This window comes from Musca vetustissima, unplaced genomic scaffold, assembly GCF_032173495.1.
Source record: "Musca vetustissima isolate MV318-11 ecotype Yass unplaced genomic scaffold, APGP_CSIRO_Mvet_v1 utg5251, whole genome shotgun sequence".
Lineage (NCBI taxonomy): Eukaryota > Metazoa > Arthropoda > Insecta > Diptera > Muscidae > Musca > Musca vetustissima.
Window position 1 is genome coordinate 504,258 of NW_026885056.1, and position 19,177 is coordinate 523,434.

Genomic DNA, 19,177 nt, shown 5'->3' on the forward strand with positions numbered 1-19,177 from the left:
ATTTCTGTTATGTTAATAAAATATTACGCCTTAACCCCCTAAGACTACCACGAATTTTAGCCGAAGAAATTATACGCCGCGATATAAGTTGGGCCAAAGACTGGTCCAACCTTTGTTTATCACTAAACTACTCTCCTCCAGCGAACAATGTCCCTATGTGTCACTTCTGGAAGGAAATACTGTCTGCATTGGTCGCGAAAGAACGTCAAACATTCTTCACAGAAGCCTCATTTTCTCAACATCACGATCTATATGCCCATCTGCAATATGATCGAATATCAAGCCTAACAGATAAACTAACTGCGCGAGCGGCTAGCTTAGTCATAAAAGCTAGAGGTGGTCTACTGAAATTAAACGCTAGCTGTTTTAGAAATACTGATACCATTTGCTCAATGTGCAACTTGAACGTAGAGGAAAACACTTTTCACTTTATTGGCATTTGCCCGATATACAATCAATACAGAATGGCATATTTTGGAAAGGTTTGTCTTACTTTAAGTGAGGTGTGTATGATATTAAATGGCTCTAATTTCGAATCGCTGTATAAGTATTTAGAAATTTGTATAAGATATAGAAATTTAATATTAAATGAATTCAACTATTGAATACTAATTACATAAATATTTTTTGGGTGAAAATTATATAATTTTTAATGGCTTACAGCATAAAGCTAGCCATGTATTATAGATTTAATTTTGTACAATACATTTACTTTTTTGTAACTGTAATATTAATAAATCTATTAATAAATATATATATATATATATATATATATTAAGCGACTGGAATATCCTATTAGATCCAAAGTTTGCATATCATAAAATTTTACCTTGGCTAAATCATGTCAGAAGATGGGACCAATCGATTTACCCCTGCTGGTACCTCCCCCACAAAGGATAAACATTTGTTAATTTAATATTAAATAAATAGAATGTCCGATTTGGCCTAAATTTTGCAAATTGTAATAGTTTTACCAAACCTAGATCTTTCTGGTACTTCTCCCACAAACCTTCAAACTTATATTTCTATAAAGCAACCCATTTAACCTCTCCACAGATGGTCAATTATTTTATAGAAAAAACATATAGCTCATAGTAATTCCGCAGATCTCCGCTGGGGTACCATCTGTCGGTATCACCAACTGACACTTTTATACTTGCTTGCTATAAAGGACATTTACTAAGGACTAAATATATTGGCACAATATTTATTAAGAGAAGATTCTTTTGTGTAACCGCAGTTGGCATCTGTCCATATCTACCTACCAGTACTATTCTAGATTCTCCCGCATAGCCGAAGTTGGTAACTGACCATAGGTGAAATTTTTAAAGTTTTAAATCCTAGGCCGGCCACACATCATCGAATTATAAATTTGGGTATCCATTTTTAGAAAGTATGGTGTTATTAGATATGAAAATGAAAATTTTAGAAATCGGACTTTACTGCAGAAATTTGTCGAGGCTCATAGAAAAGGAAATATGGATTTCCACAAAAAATAAATTATATCGTTATAATCAGGGCCTCTAGGAATACCAAATGTAAAAATTTCAAAAAATATCCGCATGCGGGCCCTAAACTAGATTTGTTACAAAGTCTGTTATTGTTGCTGAAATTGCCGGAAAATTGTCTGCACTTCTGAGGCAAATTTTTTGCTTACTCATTTTTGCTACGAATTCAATTGAAATTCCACAAATTTTAACATGCCCATTCAATTTCCATCCCTTATGTCTTTGTACGCATTTTCGTACCATTTGTTGTATGAACATTTCAGCGTCAACAGTGAGTAGTGGCCTATCAGTGTTACCGCAGCAATCATACAAAGAAGACGTTCAAGCGCACCGTAAACATACCAACAACGGCAGCAGAAGAAGCAACAACAAACATTCAGTGAAAGACAGTCAGACAAAATGAGTTATGATAATGAAAAACACAACAGTGATGGCTATGTACCCAAGATTAATCAATATGCCCAGGAATATATTGAAGCCCTACGCAAGGAGGAAGCTCGATTGCCCAAAGAATTTCCATTATGTGCCGAATTAATAAGAGATGGTAAGTTGTAAAGAAAAACAAACAAAATTGGTCATGTTGAGAATGATGAATGGTAAATTGTGTATGTATACCGGCAAGCAAGCAATGCATTGGCATTGTTGCACTTTAAACGGAAGCAGCACAGTTGTTGGGAGATGAATTACAAACATTATTCGATTTTAAATAAAATGCGAACATGTTATTACATGTTCTTCTTTTTACTATAGCAATGGATCGCATTTATGCCACCGGTCGCACCCCTGGCAAAGAACTCAAAGCCGATGTCTTTCAACAGAAACCAATTAAACTCACGCAAAATGTCTATTTGCCCGTCAAACAATATCCAAAATTTAATTTCCAAGGAAAAATATTGGGTCCCAAGGGTAATACACTAAAACGGTTGCACCAGGAAACACTTTGTAGTATTGCAATTAAGGGACGTAATTCAATGCGAGATCAAGAACGTGAAGAGATGCTACGTCAATCCGGTGATCCTGCCTACAATCATCTGAATAAAAATCTATTTGTTGAAATATCAACGGTGGCACCACCTGCCGAAGCTCATGCTCGCATGGCTTATGCCCTTACAGAGATTCGTAAATACATTATACCCGATAAGAATGATGAAATCTCACAGGAACAATATCGTGAGCTAATGGAAATTGATCCGAAATTGGTAAAGTCGACATTTGGCATTAAGACGGCACCACAAAAGTGAGTATTTTGAGTTGTGGATAGGTATTTATTAGTTAAGTAATTTCTAATTATTTCCTTTAATTTGTTGTTCTAGATCAGTTTTTCAAAAATTGGCTGCCTTGAGTCAAAAAGAGTAAGTTTTTTCTTCAAGTTTTTTTTTTAATATAATACGGTTAGGTCCATACTATTGACCATTGGGATCATCCTTTATACCTGAAAAGAGAACGGGAAGTGAAGAGTGAAGAGAAGGAGAGGATAGAGATGGTTATTTTAGCCATGTCCCATTTTTGACAAAGCCTAGGATCTGATTGGGATCTATTTTAGAGAAGAAGTCTTGATTATCAATTTCATATCTTTCAAACTGTTTATGACTTGTGCCAAGCAATGGACATATACAGAGGATATGTTCAATGCTTTCTAGCTCTTATTTGTCCTCACATAAACGACAGTAATCCTCTCCGCTGGAGTCCCATTGCGAAGTGAGAGATCTAATCCTCCTGCAGTGATTGTGCCAACAGCGAAGAAGTTATACGGCGAGAGAATTCAGGCCAGATAGCTTATGCGATTCTGCAACCAGGTTCTCTCGATCATCTGTTACCGACAACCTCGCCGTAGAACAAGCGAATTTTGTCAATGTAATAGTGGTTACACAGATCTCGCAAGCTCGTTGGCTATCTTGTTCTCTTATATGTCTCTATGCCCTGGAACCCAACATAAGTTAACTATCCGTCATATATCATTCAGAGCGGACTTGCAATCAAAAAGTGCTTTTGATTTTATAGTACACGACTTCAAAGCCTTGAGGGCCGCCTGACTATCGGCATATATAGTCACCGGTCCCGTATTATCGGCAGTAAGTGTTTTTACTATGCAAGGGGTTTTTTTGCTTGAAAAACGCTGCAAGGTTTGTTAAGTTTATATGGGCTGTATATTTCTAATTACGCACAGTAAACGCCAGCACCAGTACTTCCTTCATCTTTGACTCGTCTGTGAAAAAAGGATCCACTAGTCCAGGATTCCCTACTAGGAAACTCAACTTTGATGTCATTAAAGTTATATCATAATATTCAAGAGCAGTGTTTGGGTCTCCACAATGAGATGAGACAAAGCAAATCTTAATACTAACCAAAACGGGAAATCAGCAGATTGACCTGTATTCTCAGAGAACGTAACAACTTGCAGCCCCCTTTATATAAGATTTGTTGCGAGCGTGTGAAGTCACACGAAACGTTAAAACATTTCCTGTGCCGCTGCCCAGCCTTTTCAAGCATCCGATCCCAATTCTTAGGAAACAACATATATCGTAAAATAACCGACCTAAGGGGATGTGAATGGAAAAAACTGAAGATATTAAACAAAACACAATTCCTAGACGTTTAGGGCAATCAAATCCATCCCGCACAACAGTCCACTTAGTGTATGTCCTAATATTGGACATGTGTTGGTGTAAACCACACCTCTTTTCAACCTAACATCAATTAAAAAAATCGCAAAAGACAAGGGAAGGTCAAAATAAAGATAAAGAAAGTCTCACTATTAGTCTACAGGCACATTTAAACATGATTATAGTACGTTTTCATTGTAAAGGATTTCGTTAACCCAGAGGGTTTCAATTGTCAATTCCATTGCATACATGTCGAATATATTCTCATAGAGTAGTTTAACCCGTAAAAAGTTCTAATGTAAATGCCGTTATAGATGCGTTAGAAACAGCAATTGCAGGGCATTCGGGAAATACAACAACACGTTTAAAAACTTCCTATGTAATTGCCCATTGGGGTGTTTGAGAGAAAAATTCTCCGAAAGATCTACGGGCCGATCTGCGTCGACGGTGAATATCGGCGTCGTATGAACCACGAGCTCTACAATTTATACGCGGACATCGACATAGTCAGTCGTATTGAGCTGCAGCGACTACGGTGGCTAGGCCATGTTGTGCGGATGAATGAAGATGCCCCAGCTCAAAAGGCATATAAAAATGAGCCTACTGATGGTTCCCGTAAAAGGGGAAGGCCACGAATTAGATGGAAAGACCAAGTAGAAAACAACATCTTGGAACGTGGTCTTCCAAATTGGTGGACTTGCGCACAAGACCGAAGCGCTTGGAAATCTTTTTTAAGCTCGGCTTATGGAACAACCGTTCTGTAACAAGCCAGCTAAGTAAGTAAGTATGTAATTGCCCAGACATTTCTAACATTCGAACCCATTTCATGGGATATATTATTCATGACATGTTATGATATAAATGGAAGTGACTGAATGGCCTCAATCTATTTAAACCTGAGTACATATCAGATACATTCCTCATAGCTCTCCATCAAAATCCCATGTCTAAAAAAAATGTTTTAATGTCGATTCAGTGTGACATTTGTTTGTGGGATGTGTGTTTACTTTTTTTTAGGTAAGCCAGCTTAATCCCTTTCTTGTTGTTTTTTATAGTTTAAGATTCATCAGTTCAATCTGAAAACTCATTTATTTTTCTATATTAAAAAATTCCCCTGCCGCCTTTGAGGGCTCTTATTTATGTAGAAAATCTCTGTTCCCAAAAAGGGCGTTTAAACATCCTCTGACCTCTCTGAGGATTTATTATACAGAATAAAATCCTTAGTTTACACTGAGAACTTTTTTTTCGCACAGAAAAAAATATATCGAAATAATTCCATTGACGGTCTTTTATAGTCAGCATCTGCTGTAGATGGAAGACCATAAATATGTTTATTACTAAATATTGAATATGTGATATTAATACACTTACTTGAGTAGTTAGCCACTTGCCAAACATTGAAATATATTATTTTTAGAATAATACCTTCTAAGATATTATTAAGAAATCTTGTTAAATGGAGTAGTATAGTTTGCAATTTAAATGAAATCGGCCTTAATTTTTGGAATAAATAAATAAAAAAAAAAATAGTGATTGATACCGAGTCTAAACAAGCCGAGGTTCTAGATTTTATGACTTTCTCCCGGTTGAAGGGTCTGGGCAAAAAAATCCTTTGATTTAAAATTGAATATTTTAAGAGTTGTATATCGATATAGAATTCTATTTCCAATTTCATATTATTTTCTAAATTTTGATTTATTCTTTCTTCCATTTATAGGTACCATGATGATGCTGACCAATCAAATGGCCATAATTTTCCAGGTAAGATAAAATAAAATTGATTGAAAGATGGAAGTGTTGTGGTTTCCTTTTCAAACACAATACATGATGTGGTCATCCTTTGCTAATAAGGATAATCAGGTATGTGATTTAACTTGAATCTTGTCAACATGTTTTCTTTTAGAGAAGTCAGAAAAAGGGCTTTCTAGAAGAGTTGTTAATATTATTTTCTTCAAAGGTGATGCACATATTACGACTTTCAAAGTCTTGTAGTACTACTTCTAATTAGCTTTAAAGCAGGACTAAGTTTCGTTGAATATTCGACGAGTGTTCATTCGCTGGCGGCCAGGTCTAAATAATACAATGGAAACGGGGAGGAGATCAATGCCCAATTCATGTTGAAATCAGCCCTTTTGAATATTAGTGCTAATCAATTTCAATTTGAATTTCATAAACGAGAATCTAGCCTAAAGGGCCAAGAGAGATTCTAAAAGACAACAAAATATAGACTACTCCAAAAGCTTAAAACTAACAATGCTTAATAATATCTTCAGTTGGAGGGGTTCAGAAACATTGTACTTCAAAAACATTTTTATTATTATAAGGACTACAAGGACTACATTATTATATCTACTCTCAATATCTACCCAAGAAATCACGAAGATTTAGTTGTGTCATCCATGTGTAAATTTTTAATTGACCTATTAATATGTAGAGATCAAGAACTTCTCCATATTAACAGAAACTCGAAATATCTCCCCGATATAGAAGACAAGCAAGTCTTCTATAGAGGTATTTTTTAGAATACCATATATATTGTTAGTTTAAAAAAGATACGGGATATTAATGTAGAAAGTCATAAAAGACGAGGGGAGGTGTAACATAGAAAGTCAGAATGTCTTTTTTCTAAAAGACCATGTGGTATTCTATGTAGAAAATTAATAGGTATATAAAAGACCTAGAGACCTAAATAATTCAAAAATGTCTTTCAAAGGAATTCTATAGAAGACCTTTGCACTGCAATTCAAAAGGAATTCTTTGTAGAAAACCGTTGGACTTCAACATTGAACACATTTTGATCAAGAAGGTCTGACTATATTTTTTCTCAAAAATGACCAAAAGTTTTCCTTAAATCAAACTAGCAAATTGTGTTCTTATATCGTAGGCCTCTAAGTTTCCTATTGTATCCATATAGTCTATTTATATATTAGACCGGAAACCCCAATCGTTTTTATATGTCGAAAACAAGGTGGTGAATTTAAACAATATCGCTAATTAATAATATTTCTACTATAAAAAACATAATAAATACATATAATAAACGAATAACACATGTATAATATTTTAATAATGTATATAAATTATATTACAAAGACCTATATATTTTCAATAATTTTAGAGAAACAAATAAAACGGAATGAAACTGCAACTGTTGTTCCAAGATATAAAAATATACGTAAACAACCATATGCAAGGAATTCACCATTCAAACCTAAACCAAATGCATAAATATACAACATAAATATAAACACCAAAATGAGATATTTTCAAAACTGGATAATATTAGAAATTAAGATAAAAACATAATGATTACACCAAAATTAACAAAAAATATATATCTATTAACATAAATACTCAATATATTATAAAAAATCCAATATGTTAAAAAATACTTATATAAATCTATATTGATATTGAAATATATAAAAAAATAATATTTACTGAGCTTATAAATGAAAAATGCATAAAAATGCAAAGAAAGAGAAAAAAGTATAAAAAATATGAATATAAAAATAATGATATAAAAGAAACTAATTTGAATTTAATAAAACCATACTATACATAAAAATAAAATGAAAAGGTATAATATTTAAAATCTTATTATTACCCATAAAAGTTGAGTAAATTAAAAAAATGATTAATTACAAATTATTAAAATCATTGTGAAATGATTTAATAAGGTTCAATATTAAAACGAGTTATTTTATCTAAACTTTTGAGACATTCTAATAATTTCAGAGCCTTTGCGAAAAGAAATGTGTGCATGCCCCATTGCTCCTATACTCCCATAAATATTTAATTGTACCACTCAAGGATTCTCCTTTGGTAAGTCTAGTTTATAATAAAATATTACTTGTATAGGAATTGTTTATATTGAAATGGAAATAAAATTAATAATAAAAAAATATATTATTTGTTTTATTTAAATTATTTACATTTTTTTTTAAATGTTGACCATGTGTGGGGATGTAATTGAAAGAGTGGACCGATAAATTCCATGACCATGTGTGGGAATGTAATTGAAAGAGTGGATCGATAAATACCATCTTTGGACATTTAATAGCATTATATGGGGCTTCCCTAAAAAGTGGACCAATATTTATCATTTATAGTACATTTTCAATACCAAGCTTCCTAGTGATAATATCAATATATGTGCAAATTTTCATAGCTATATATTTAATATTGCGAGCTCTATCGTAATTTCAACAGACGGACGGACATGCATAAGTCGAAATATTCTGACCTGGGATCTCCTGGACTGATGGCTCCTTACCTCTGTCCAGTCTGTCAATTTTGATAGACGAGTCAAAGATGGGGGGAAGGCACCTACTTTAGGTAATTACTGCAGGTAATTAGAAATGTACAACTCATATAAACTTAACAATCTTTGTAGCGTTTTTCAAGCAGAAATCCTTGCAATCACGAAAGCGGCCGAGATAGTAAAAACACTTACTGCTGATAATACGGTACCGGTGACTATATATGTCGATAGTCAGGCCGCCCCTTAAGTCTTTAAAGTCGTGCACTATAAACTCAAAAGCAGTTATTGATTGCAAGTCTGCTCTGCATTATATACGAAGGATAGTTAATTTATGCTGGGTCCCAGGACATAGCAACATAGAAGGTAACGAGATAGCCGACGAGCTTGCTCGAGGGGGTTCACAATCTTCGGATTGAGAGACCACCCATTGGCTATTTCATTGGCAAAATCCGTTTGTTCTACGGCGAGGTAGTAGGCAACAGATGGTCGAGAGAACCTGATTGCAGCATCTCAAAAGCAATCTGGCCTGAATTTTCTCTCGCTGTTATCCCATAATAAAAGAGGGATTAAAATGGTTGTGGGGATCATAACAGGTCGCTGCAGGATTATCTCTAACTTCAAAATAGGACATCAACGGTGTGGATTATTGCTGTATATGCGAGCAAGAGTAAGAGCTAGAAACAATTGAATATCGCTGGGCGGCAGAAGACACAGACACTGTGGCAAATATGAAATAGATAATCTAGCATTCTTCTACGGAATAGACCCCAAGCTGATTCTAAGCTTTGTTAAGACTTTGAAATGACTAAAATAACCACTTTTCAACTACTCCCGCAACTCCCGCTATTTTTTCTCTCTTCCATTGTTTTTTCAGGTACCAAGGATGGTCACAATGGACAAGAATCTCTGAGTGAACGGTTGTAATAAGCAGCCGTACATCCTGAACCTATGGAGTCTGTGGTGAATATTTCGACGTGCTGCAAGGGGAATGACAAATTTAGTAATTTTGTACAGTCTTGCAGTACTGGAACTGGCCAAAAGTTGAATCAAATCGCCTACTACGTTCGCATGATATGGAGTTATTTTTATGGAAATCTTTAATAATTTTGTAAGCTTTTCGATTTAAAATAAATCGTCTCTTTGGCGGGTTCAAAATTGTTTAAACGATTTGAAACTACTCTTTCAATTGACCACACTTTTTCTAATTGTTGTTAATTTTCATTCACAATAACACCATTTCATTGTGAATTGAAATCACTTTGTTTTGTATAGTCAATAGAGGAGGAATCTGAGAAATTGTATCTAAATAAATTATTTTTCAAAACTAACTTTACAACAACAAAATGAATGACAACAAACATCATGAAGTCGGTGAAGGCTATGTTCCCAAAATCAATCAAGTGGCCCAGAACTACATTGACGAATTGCTGAAGGAGGAGAAACGCTTACCGAAGAACTTTCCTCTTGTGGCCGATTTAATAAGATATGGTAATGTAGTCGATTGTTGGTTTCCGGTAATTGCCGGAAAGCGGTATCTACAAAACTAAAAATATTAGCTAATTAAAACAAAATTTGCATAGGTCAAGTATGAGTTACAGTAGCGGATCGTTTTTAATATTCTGCCACCAGCAATTCGTAGATGCCGGACCATACTCCTTGTTTATTTATTGTGAATCAGTCCTGGTTACAACAATATATTTTTTTCAAAGAAGTCCATACTTTCCGGGAATAGGCTTTCAAAGTTCATACGCGTATGAAGATTTGAAGATTTTACAGGCATCGCAACAAAATGTCAATTTAAATCTAAATTTTTTATGGGTGGCCGACCTTCATTGCTAAGAATATTTTTATACCCATATATATCGGAAAATATGTACAACAGCACTGTACATATGTATATGTAAAAATCTATGACCGGTCCTGGTACTTGACATAGGCCAAAATTTGTTCTCATTGTGATCTATACTCAATTATGTTCCCTTTTCCCGATACAATTAAAATTCATATTTGTATTTGTTTTCAAATTTTCAGCAATTGATCGTGTTTATTCAACCGGTCGCATACCCGGCAAAGAATTCAAGGCAGATGTTTATGAACAAAAACCCATTAAGATAACTCAAGACGTCTACATACCCGTAAAAGAATATCCAAAATTTAATTTTAAAGGAAAAATATTAGGACCCAAAGGTAATACTCTCAAACGTTTACATCAGGAGACTCTATGTAGTATTGCAATCAAAGGTCGTAACTCGATGCGTGATCAGGAACGTGAAGATGAATTACGACAATCTGGTGATCCTGCTTTTAATCATTTAAATAGAGATCTATATGTAGAAATTGGTACGATCGCACCACCGGCAGAGGCATATGCCCGTTTGGCGTACGCGTTAAGGGAAATTCGTAAATATATTATACCCGATCGTAATGATGAAATATCACAAGAACAATATCGTGAACTAATGCAAATTGATCCGCAATTGGCTCGTGCGACATATCGTATTAAGAGTGTGCCACAAAAGTGAGTTATTATAATTATTCTTTTTTTATATATTAATATTATGTTTTTTCTTTGGATTTCAGATCTATATTCCAAAAACTTGTTAACATGGGAGCTAGCAGTACTGCTAGTTCGGCAGCGTAAGTTAATTAAAATTATATTTTTATGACATTTATATTCTATTAAAATTTGATTACCTCATTATAGTCATAGTGTCGATGATTCCAGTGGTCAACCAAAAAGCATTCCATGTAGTCCAGGTAAGACAAAAGCAATACTTGGGGGGAATAACAAAAACGCTAGTTCATCACACGTCAAAAATGTACCGGAAATCGGAATATCAAACTTGGTTTTACCACAGTTTAAAGAGTGTTTATATCATCAGCCTTAAGACTATTTTATCCAAATATCAGTTTTAGACCTCAAGTGGTTTTGGAACAAGAAGGTTCAGATAATTTCGTACCGATTAAGAAATCTTCATCAATCTCTCATGCTGGCTGTTGCGAAGGATGGGTGTTCGGCTATCTTTAACAGCCGTTCACTGAGAGACATATGTCCATTGTGCTCATCCTGGATTAAAGGAAAGTGGAAAAGATGGGGAGAGATAGACGATGTTTAAAAACAGTGTAGAAAAACTATTTTAGCCATGATTGAATTTTAAAAAAGCTAAGGATCTGCTTGAGATATCTTCCGGAGAAGAATGCTAGATTATTAATCTTATATTTACTAAACTGTCGGTGTCTTCTGGAAAGTAGCAATTGACACCTACAGAGTAAATGTTCAAGTGTTTCCAGCTCTTGCTCATCCTTACATAGACGGCAATAACCTACTCCGTTAACGCCGAATTTTAAGTGAGAGATCCTGCAGTGGCCTGTTGTGATCACCACAATGATTGTTATCACCCTCTTACTATGAGGCAGCAGTGAAGAAGTTATAGGGCGAAAGAATTCCGACCGGATGGTTTTTGAACTCCTGCATTCAGAATCTGTTGACCATCTGTTGCTTCACATATGATACCCTTCACCACGTTGGGTATAATCTACGTATGTATCCTAACAATTTCATGTCAGTGTTCTCCCTAAGGGAACATAAAATGGGAATAAAATATATATGGGAGCAATATCTAAATTTGAACCGAAAATTAGCACTGATCATTGTGGACTAGTTCAGTACGATATGCCAAATTTGTTGCAAACGAAAGACATATAGGGACTTCGGTACACCGGTTACATTAAATCGGACGAAAATATATATGGGAGCTATATCTAAATCTGAACCGATTTTCACCAATTTCAATAGGGTTCGTCCTTGGGTCTAATAAATAAAATTTTTGCCAATTTTCATCCAAATCGGTTTATAAATGTGATCTGTACTTTGTTTACAAATTAACATCAACAGACAGATGGACGGACAGATACAATATCATGCGATGACGTATAAGATTATGAGGATTAATTCACATTTACTCTTTCTTGTAACACCACCGCAAAGTTTCAACATATGAAAAATTTTGTAAATAAAATAAAAAATGGGACCATTGTTCCACTTTTGGACTATATATGTGTCTATATGTCTATATAAGCGCGCGATAAATTCTTTTTGATCAAAACATGACAAAAATTATTGCTTATTTTAATTATTATAATTGTATATTATTTTTTAAAAAGTTATATTTATGACATTTTTTGTTTATAATTTTTCAGAAACCCATAGTCGAGCAAATAAATGGCCCAATAATAAACCGTCAGTTGCTGGAAGAAATACAACTATTCGCATACAGCCTTACCCTCGGAAAACTACATTCAAAGTAAAAGGACATCCGTAAAATATATAATATTGAATATATTGATAATTAGTAGTATTAATAATCAATTAAATTATAACTAATATTACTATGTAATAAAAAAACGTAATAATTCATTCATATATTAATATTAAAATGGTTTATTTATTCAGGATTTTTTTAGATATTTACAACAATAATAGCTTAATTTTCAAGAGGAAATTCATTAAAATATTTTTTGCAGGATTTTTTTCATCATCATATTCCCGCACAATTTAAATTCCGTCAAATCAATATTAATATACCAGAAAATCCCTTGAACCTAAGAATGGAAATTAAATGTGGACATTATTATGCACTTCTTGTGTGAAAAAAATGTAATTGTATGGCGACCGGAAGTTTCACTTTAATAAATTCTTTTAATGATGCAAACTGGTTGGGAATGTCATTTTCTCACCCTTTTATGCATTTTTTGCACATATTGATGTGCAACTTTATTTATTGTCCCCTCTTGTATATACTCTAGGGATGTTCTGTTATGAACATATCAATGACAGCATAGTATTTCAGTCGGTGTTTGTCTGTTCATTTCATTACACGCTAGCATGTGACAAGTGGTTTAGTATTCAGTTGATAGGAACAATGTAATTTAAATGGTTTTAAAAATAAATAATGTTTAAACATATTAATAAACGTTTACAAGAAAGAACCTAAAGGATTATAAGTAAGATAAATGTTACTTCTTCATTTCGAATACTCCAAGAAAATGGACTGAAAAGAAGATTGGATATTCTGGACGCTATGGTTTGTATTATTTTACAATAGATAAGATATTATCGCACAATAATTTCAGAGAAGATAGGAAGAATATATCTAGATTATAAGTTAATTCTTTTTGGATTTTTTTATTCGAGCCATTTGAAAAAAATGAAAGAAATTCTTAAATTGTTTTTATTTGCTGTATTCTATTTACCGTTCATAAAGTTTTACAGACTCCAATAAAATGGACTGAAAATGTTAGTTCCTGAGGAATCGCCATCAAAGACCAATATCCAATAAAATTTAATCAGTAACATGTTGAGTGGGTATACAATTTCCCTAGCCATATATATTGTTAAAAGTGAAGAACAGATTTCCAGGTGGTGAATATTTTGTAAGAAACTTAAAAAATAACTTCGTTTTAATAGCAATGAAGGTAAAATATCAAATTATTATATGAATCTAAAATTTCAGATTATTTGGAGTCGATTTAGAAATAGCATTCTTGTTCGTTTGTGCGCATGTTAATTCAGATTAACGTCTCACTCCTTGTTTGTCACAAAATGGCCGCACTTTCCAAGAACAATAAATATCCGATTAGATACCAACTTTGTACATTGTGGTAATCTTACACATCCAGATCAAGTTTGAAGATGGAAAAGATCGGTGCGCCTCTCTGGTCAACATTTTGAAAACTTTTACATATCATAATAATTTTACCAAACCTTAAACAGGCCTGAGGATAAAACCATTCCACTCCTTCTTGTAACTTCCACCTAAAGGGTTAAACATTTGAAATCTTCTAAATTCATGACAGGTCTGAAAATGGAACTCATCGGTTCAGTAATTGTGGTACACCCCACACAATGTGCGAAATTAAAACATAAAATATATATTATATAAAGCAAAAGGGGGCTAAACTTTTGTCTAAACTATTCATACCATATCATTTTAATTTTCTTTTCATCTGTTATCTTAAAATAATCGAAACATGGAAAATCAAAAATCCCTTAAAATACGAGGTAAGTCCCAGATTTAAAAAAATATTAAAAATCTAATAAGTAGATTGAGAATATATTAATTTTTCCATAAAAAAAGTTTTAATTATTTTACTATAAAATTATGGCATATAATTTCCATCCACAACGTACGCTGACGGCGTCGCTACACTGCTTTTATTTAAACGCAGTCGTTGCGACGTATACAAACAGCTGTTATTGACGTTTCGCCAACGTAAACACATTTTATACCTTCGATGGTGTGTGTGTGCGTGCATGTGAAGAATTGCATATTCCGATCGGTTGGCTATAATTTGGATAATTTAGGGAAATCTAAACTGGAACAATAGGCAAAAATGGTCACACAAGAATTTCAGGCTGTTGTCTTGGCTGCCGGCCGTGGTACTCGTCTGCCCGAAGTGTTGGGTAAAACACCAAAATGTCTACTACCAATTGGTCCATATCCATTGTTATGGTATCCTTTAAATCTCTTGCAGACCCACAATTTCCAAGGTAAGTTATTGGATGATGAAATGTGAGGAACTCTAACACGCACAATCCTTTCATTACAGAGGCCATTGTTATTGTCCTGGAAAGTGAACGCAGTGAAATTCAGCTGGCATTGGAGCGCACATCACTGAAAATGAAATTGGATTTTGTTAGCATACCAAGTGATAGTGATTTTGGTACCGCCGACAGTTTGCGTTATGTCCACGATAAGATACAATCGGATTTCCTTGTCCTCAGTTGTGACATTGTTTCCAATGTTAGCCTGTTTCCATTGATTAACAAATTCCGTCAACATGATGCTTCATTTACGGCATTGTTATTTAAAAGTGGGTTTGAATCGGATGTAACGCTGCCCGGACCAAAGACAAAACATAAGCCAGAAAGAGATTTAATCGGAATACATCCAGAGACTAGGAGGCTGTTGTTTTTGGCATCCGCCAGTGATTTTGAAGAAGTTATGAACGTCAATGCCCATCTGCTGCGTAAGAATGGTAAAATGACCATCTATTCACGAATGACCGATTCTCATATTTATGTTATGAAGAAATGGGTGCTGGAATTTTTGAAAAAGGTAAGTGGAAATATTGAAAATGTATTAATAAGTGGAATGGATGTATGACTTATAAATGGCCCCTATATCGACGACCTAACCTTTGTTGGGTTTAGTCCCATATTTCGATTTTTTTTAGGAGTTTGGGCATGTCCTTCATCCAAAGTGGCCGTAATTTAGTATTTGGAATTCTCATTGAGTAGAACATATTCCAACTAAAAATTATGAATATTGGTCCACTTTTTAGGATAGCCCCCACATTATTTATTGATTGATTCTCACTGGGTGTCAAAGTTTTCAGTTAATTTAAATGTCCACCTTTTGGTGGAGATTATAAAAAGATAGACCTGGCCTGAAATTAACCAAGTCTTAACATGTTATACCCTACACAACTATGTTATTTGGGTATTATAGCTTTGTGCAGCCCCAAGAGTTTGCAACGTCGCGATAAATTGGTTCTAGATCTCGACTATCTGAGTCCGTCCATTATAATTTGTAAACCAAATTTGAAAAATAGGCCGGGTTAGAAAGTGGAGCTATTGACCTATAATCGGTCAAGAGGGTGCAAATATTATACATCCGCATAAAATTATATTTTCAGAGTAGTTGTGTAGGGTATCATATGGTCGGCCCCGTCTGACTATACTGCTCCGCTCACTGGTTTTTATTATAAATTGTTTTCTATTTCCTTGTAGAACGAAAATTTCTCCACATTAAAGGGTGAATTTTTGCCATATTTAATTAAGAAGCAAATGGCAAAATCAAGTGGACATTCGACAACAAATCCAGTATCCGATACACAATCTGAGTTGGGTAAACAAGGCGACAATATATTTGATGTAAGTATGACCTTTTAATTCAAATATTTTTTGCTCTTTATTTTAATAATACATTTTTTTCAGTTCATCCCAACCTCAAATTTGGAACAGCACATATTCAAAGTAACTCTCTATAATGATAATAGAACAAAGCCACTATATAATGGTGATCTGTTGAGATGTTATGCCCTGGAGGCACCCAAGGAGACAATTGGTGTGCGCGTTAATACCACCTTATCGTTCTTTGCCATTAATCAAAAGGTAAAAATTAAAACATAGGCTCTGTTCCAGGACCTCAAAATCTTCAATTAACAGAAATTGTTCCAATTATCCTTTTATAAATTTAAAAAGTTTTAACACTTGTTGAATACAGGAAAACACATCAATCATTTGAAAAATTTTCTATTGAAATTGTTAATTTGGTGTTGCTGAACCTACAAGAATATTCTATAATCGAAATTTCTCGATTATCCCTTTATTCGTTTAAAAAGTTTGACCACTTATTGAGTACGGATACAGACCAATCATTCACCAATCACTTTACTACCTTTATGATATTGAAGAAAATATTAAAAATTATTATATTCGATGTTACAGGATTTTTATTAAATGATATGCAAATATGCTTAGAACTCTTCAGAAGTAATAATTAATATTTTTATTTGTCTTAGCTTCCAACAATTTGGCCCTTACTCTGTGGTGGTTTGGAACTTCCTTTAGTATCACCTAATGCAGTTGTCAATTCAACACAAACCAAGGAAATTGCTGTGGCCGATAATGCCAAGCTATCTGAGAAGACATCATTGAATTTCAGTGTCTTTGGACCAAATTGCTTTATTAACCCCAAAAATATTGTTAATAAGTCACTAATAATGGCCCATGCTGTTGTGGAAGAGGGGTAAGCGAATTAAATATTTTATAATTAAAATTGATTTACATTATACTTTTGTTCTCTTTTCAGTTGCAATATTGATAATTGTATTATTGGTCCCAAAGCTGTTGTTAAAAAGGGTACAAAACTTAAAAATTGTTTAGTTGGTGCCAATTTCATTGTCGAAGAAGGTTCACAATTGGAGGCGAAACATTTAACGCATGCCGATGGTTATATGGAAATTGATATACAGTAATGCAATGCAATGAATGTGTAAAAGGAAGAACTAAAAGAAATAAAAAATGTGTTTGTACAACTTTTTTTGTAATTTATAAATATGTTATTTTTTATTTTAGGATCGTACCTAGTTTCATGCGTATGCGTACGAATTTATTCAACTCAAATGATAATTTCATGTATGTATATCAATGAATGTTATCCAAATACGCATTGAAGTTGAAAATTTTCAACATTGGATTGGAGTATTTTGGATTTTTTGTTTTTTGAAAATAGAATTTCAGTCATTGAAAAATTTGTGTTTCTATAAAAGTAAACTTTTTTTGATCAATAAAAAATGTTTTCATCCATTTTCGCCGTTTTCTCTTGGCACAGATGGAAATAAAGACTGCGTATTTGGGTAATACGAACTGACAATCGTTAGCCGTTTAAGACTCAGGTCGTTTCGGATCATATGTCTACTGCTCTATTGATCGATACGTTCGTTTTGAATCGTAGATTTCATTGTTGTGGACTAATAAGTTATTTATACCAACTCTTTAACATTGCCCCTTTCCTTTATCTCATTTCTTTGACGTAAAGTAGAGATAAACCGATTCATTTGTTTTGCTAGACATAATTTTTCACACCGTTCAATATTAAGATTAGAGATCAGTCTCGTTTATGACGACTCGGTAGACATAGGCACAACAATTCTCTATAATTTATATTTGTTGATGTCTGTAATCTGAGTATGTGAAACGATTTCTTATCACAAAAACAAAAACTGATTTCAACTATGTATTCGGCCTACTAACCATATATGGGAAACTAAACTAAAAAAAGATATGAAATACAATTTCAAGATTTTTCCTACCTTTAAAAAAAGGCATATAACCTCCGCTTGTTAAGTCGAATTACCCATACATTTGAAATGGGGATATGACTCTATTGTCGTCGGATCCAAAACAATTTTTATACCCGCTACCATAAGGTTATATAAAATTTGTCATACCCTTTGCAAACTCCTCGAAATATTCACTGGAGTCCCAATAAAGTAGTATAGCTCCGAGGACCGCATTCACTCTATTCATTCAGCGCTGCGGAACTCCATCAGTATAAATGATGTTTAAACCTGTTCGATACGCAACTTGATCTAGATGCTAATTTTATAACGTTGGAACTCTCTCTAGATCATCCAGATCCTTTCTGATATGCCTGGGTGGGGTTGTTTTATTACCATATGATAGGATATTGCTCTTTATGAAGAGGCCCACTGGTGTCATGATGAGGTACCCTATTGCAGTTCTCAGGTCGGCGTTTTGACAGGATTGAATACTTCTTCATTGCGTAGCACTAGTACTCGCAGACCACACCAGTACCGTATAGCTAATCACAGAACGATCTATCGATTTGTAAGTGGTCAACAAAATGTCCTTATCTGCGCTCCAACTGCTGCCGGCAATTGATTCAAGAACTTTGTTCCTACTTTTCAACTTATTGTAGATATCTGTGGTTAGTGTGGACGATTTGAATAGGCGGCTAAAAGTGATCCCGAGAATTTTAGCGTTCAAATTCACTGACATTTGGTGAATGATGTGGCCGAAGATTTCGCGGGGAATATTTTCATATTCATCGCGTGGAAGAAGTCTAGTAAATCGACGAGATAGGTGCTCAACCTTACAAATATGTTCGCAACGATAGAACCCTACGCCATGATCGTACAATCATATGCATACGTAACGATCTCAATGCCGTCTGGAGGACGTGGACTAACGTAAAAATAGAGGTTATACAGTA

General features: G+C 34.1%; 3 protein-coding genes across 3 annotated transcripts; all 3 read left to right on the top strand.

Moving 5' to 3' along the window:
• The first annotated feature begins 1,907 nt into the window (after positions 1-1,907).
• Positions 1,908-9,299, top strand: LOC133332164 (KH domain-containing, RNA-binding, signal transduction-associated protein 2-like). Its single transcript, XM_061540542.1, has 5 exons — positions 1,908-2,052; positions 2,259-2,745; positions 2,822-2,860; positions 5,829-5,872; positions 9,250-9,299. The coding sequence occupies exons 1-5, from the start codon at positions 1,908-1,910 to the stop codon at positions 9,297-9,299; spliced, it is 765 nt and encodes a 254-aa protein (XP_061396526.1).
• Positions 9,300-9,718: 419 nt separating this feature from the next.
• LOC133332165 (KH domain-containing, RNA-binding, signal transduction-associated protein 3-like) lies at positions 9,719-13,303 on the top strand. The gene is made up of 5 exons (XM_061540543.1): positions 9,719-9,863; positions 10,407-10,893; positions 10,956-11,012; positions 11,080-11,132; positions 13,182-13,303. Exons 1-5 carry the CDS (start codon positions 9,719-9,721, stop codon positions 13,301-13,303), a joined length of 864 nt encoding a protein of 287 aa, XP_061396527.1.
• A 1,465-nt stretch (positions 13,304-14,768) lies between these two features.
• LOC133332173 (translation initiation factor eIF-2B subunit gamma) lies at positions 14,769-17,417 on the top strand. The gene is made up of 6 exons (XM_061540554.1): positions 14,769-14,925; positions 14,985-15,493; positions 16,168-16,311; positions 16,375-16,551; positions 16,962-17,188; positions 17,252-17,417. Exons 1-6 carry the CDS (start codon positions 14,769-14,771, stop codon positions 17,415-17,417), a joined length of 1,380 nt encoding a protein of 459 aa, XP_061396538.1.
• Positions 17,418-19,177: the final 1,760 nt, after the last annotated feature.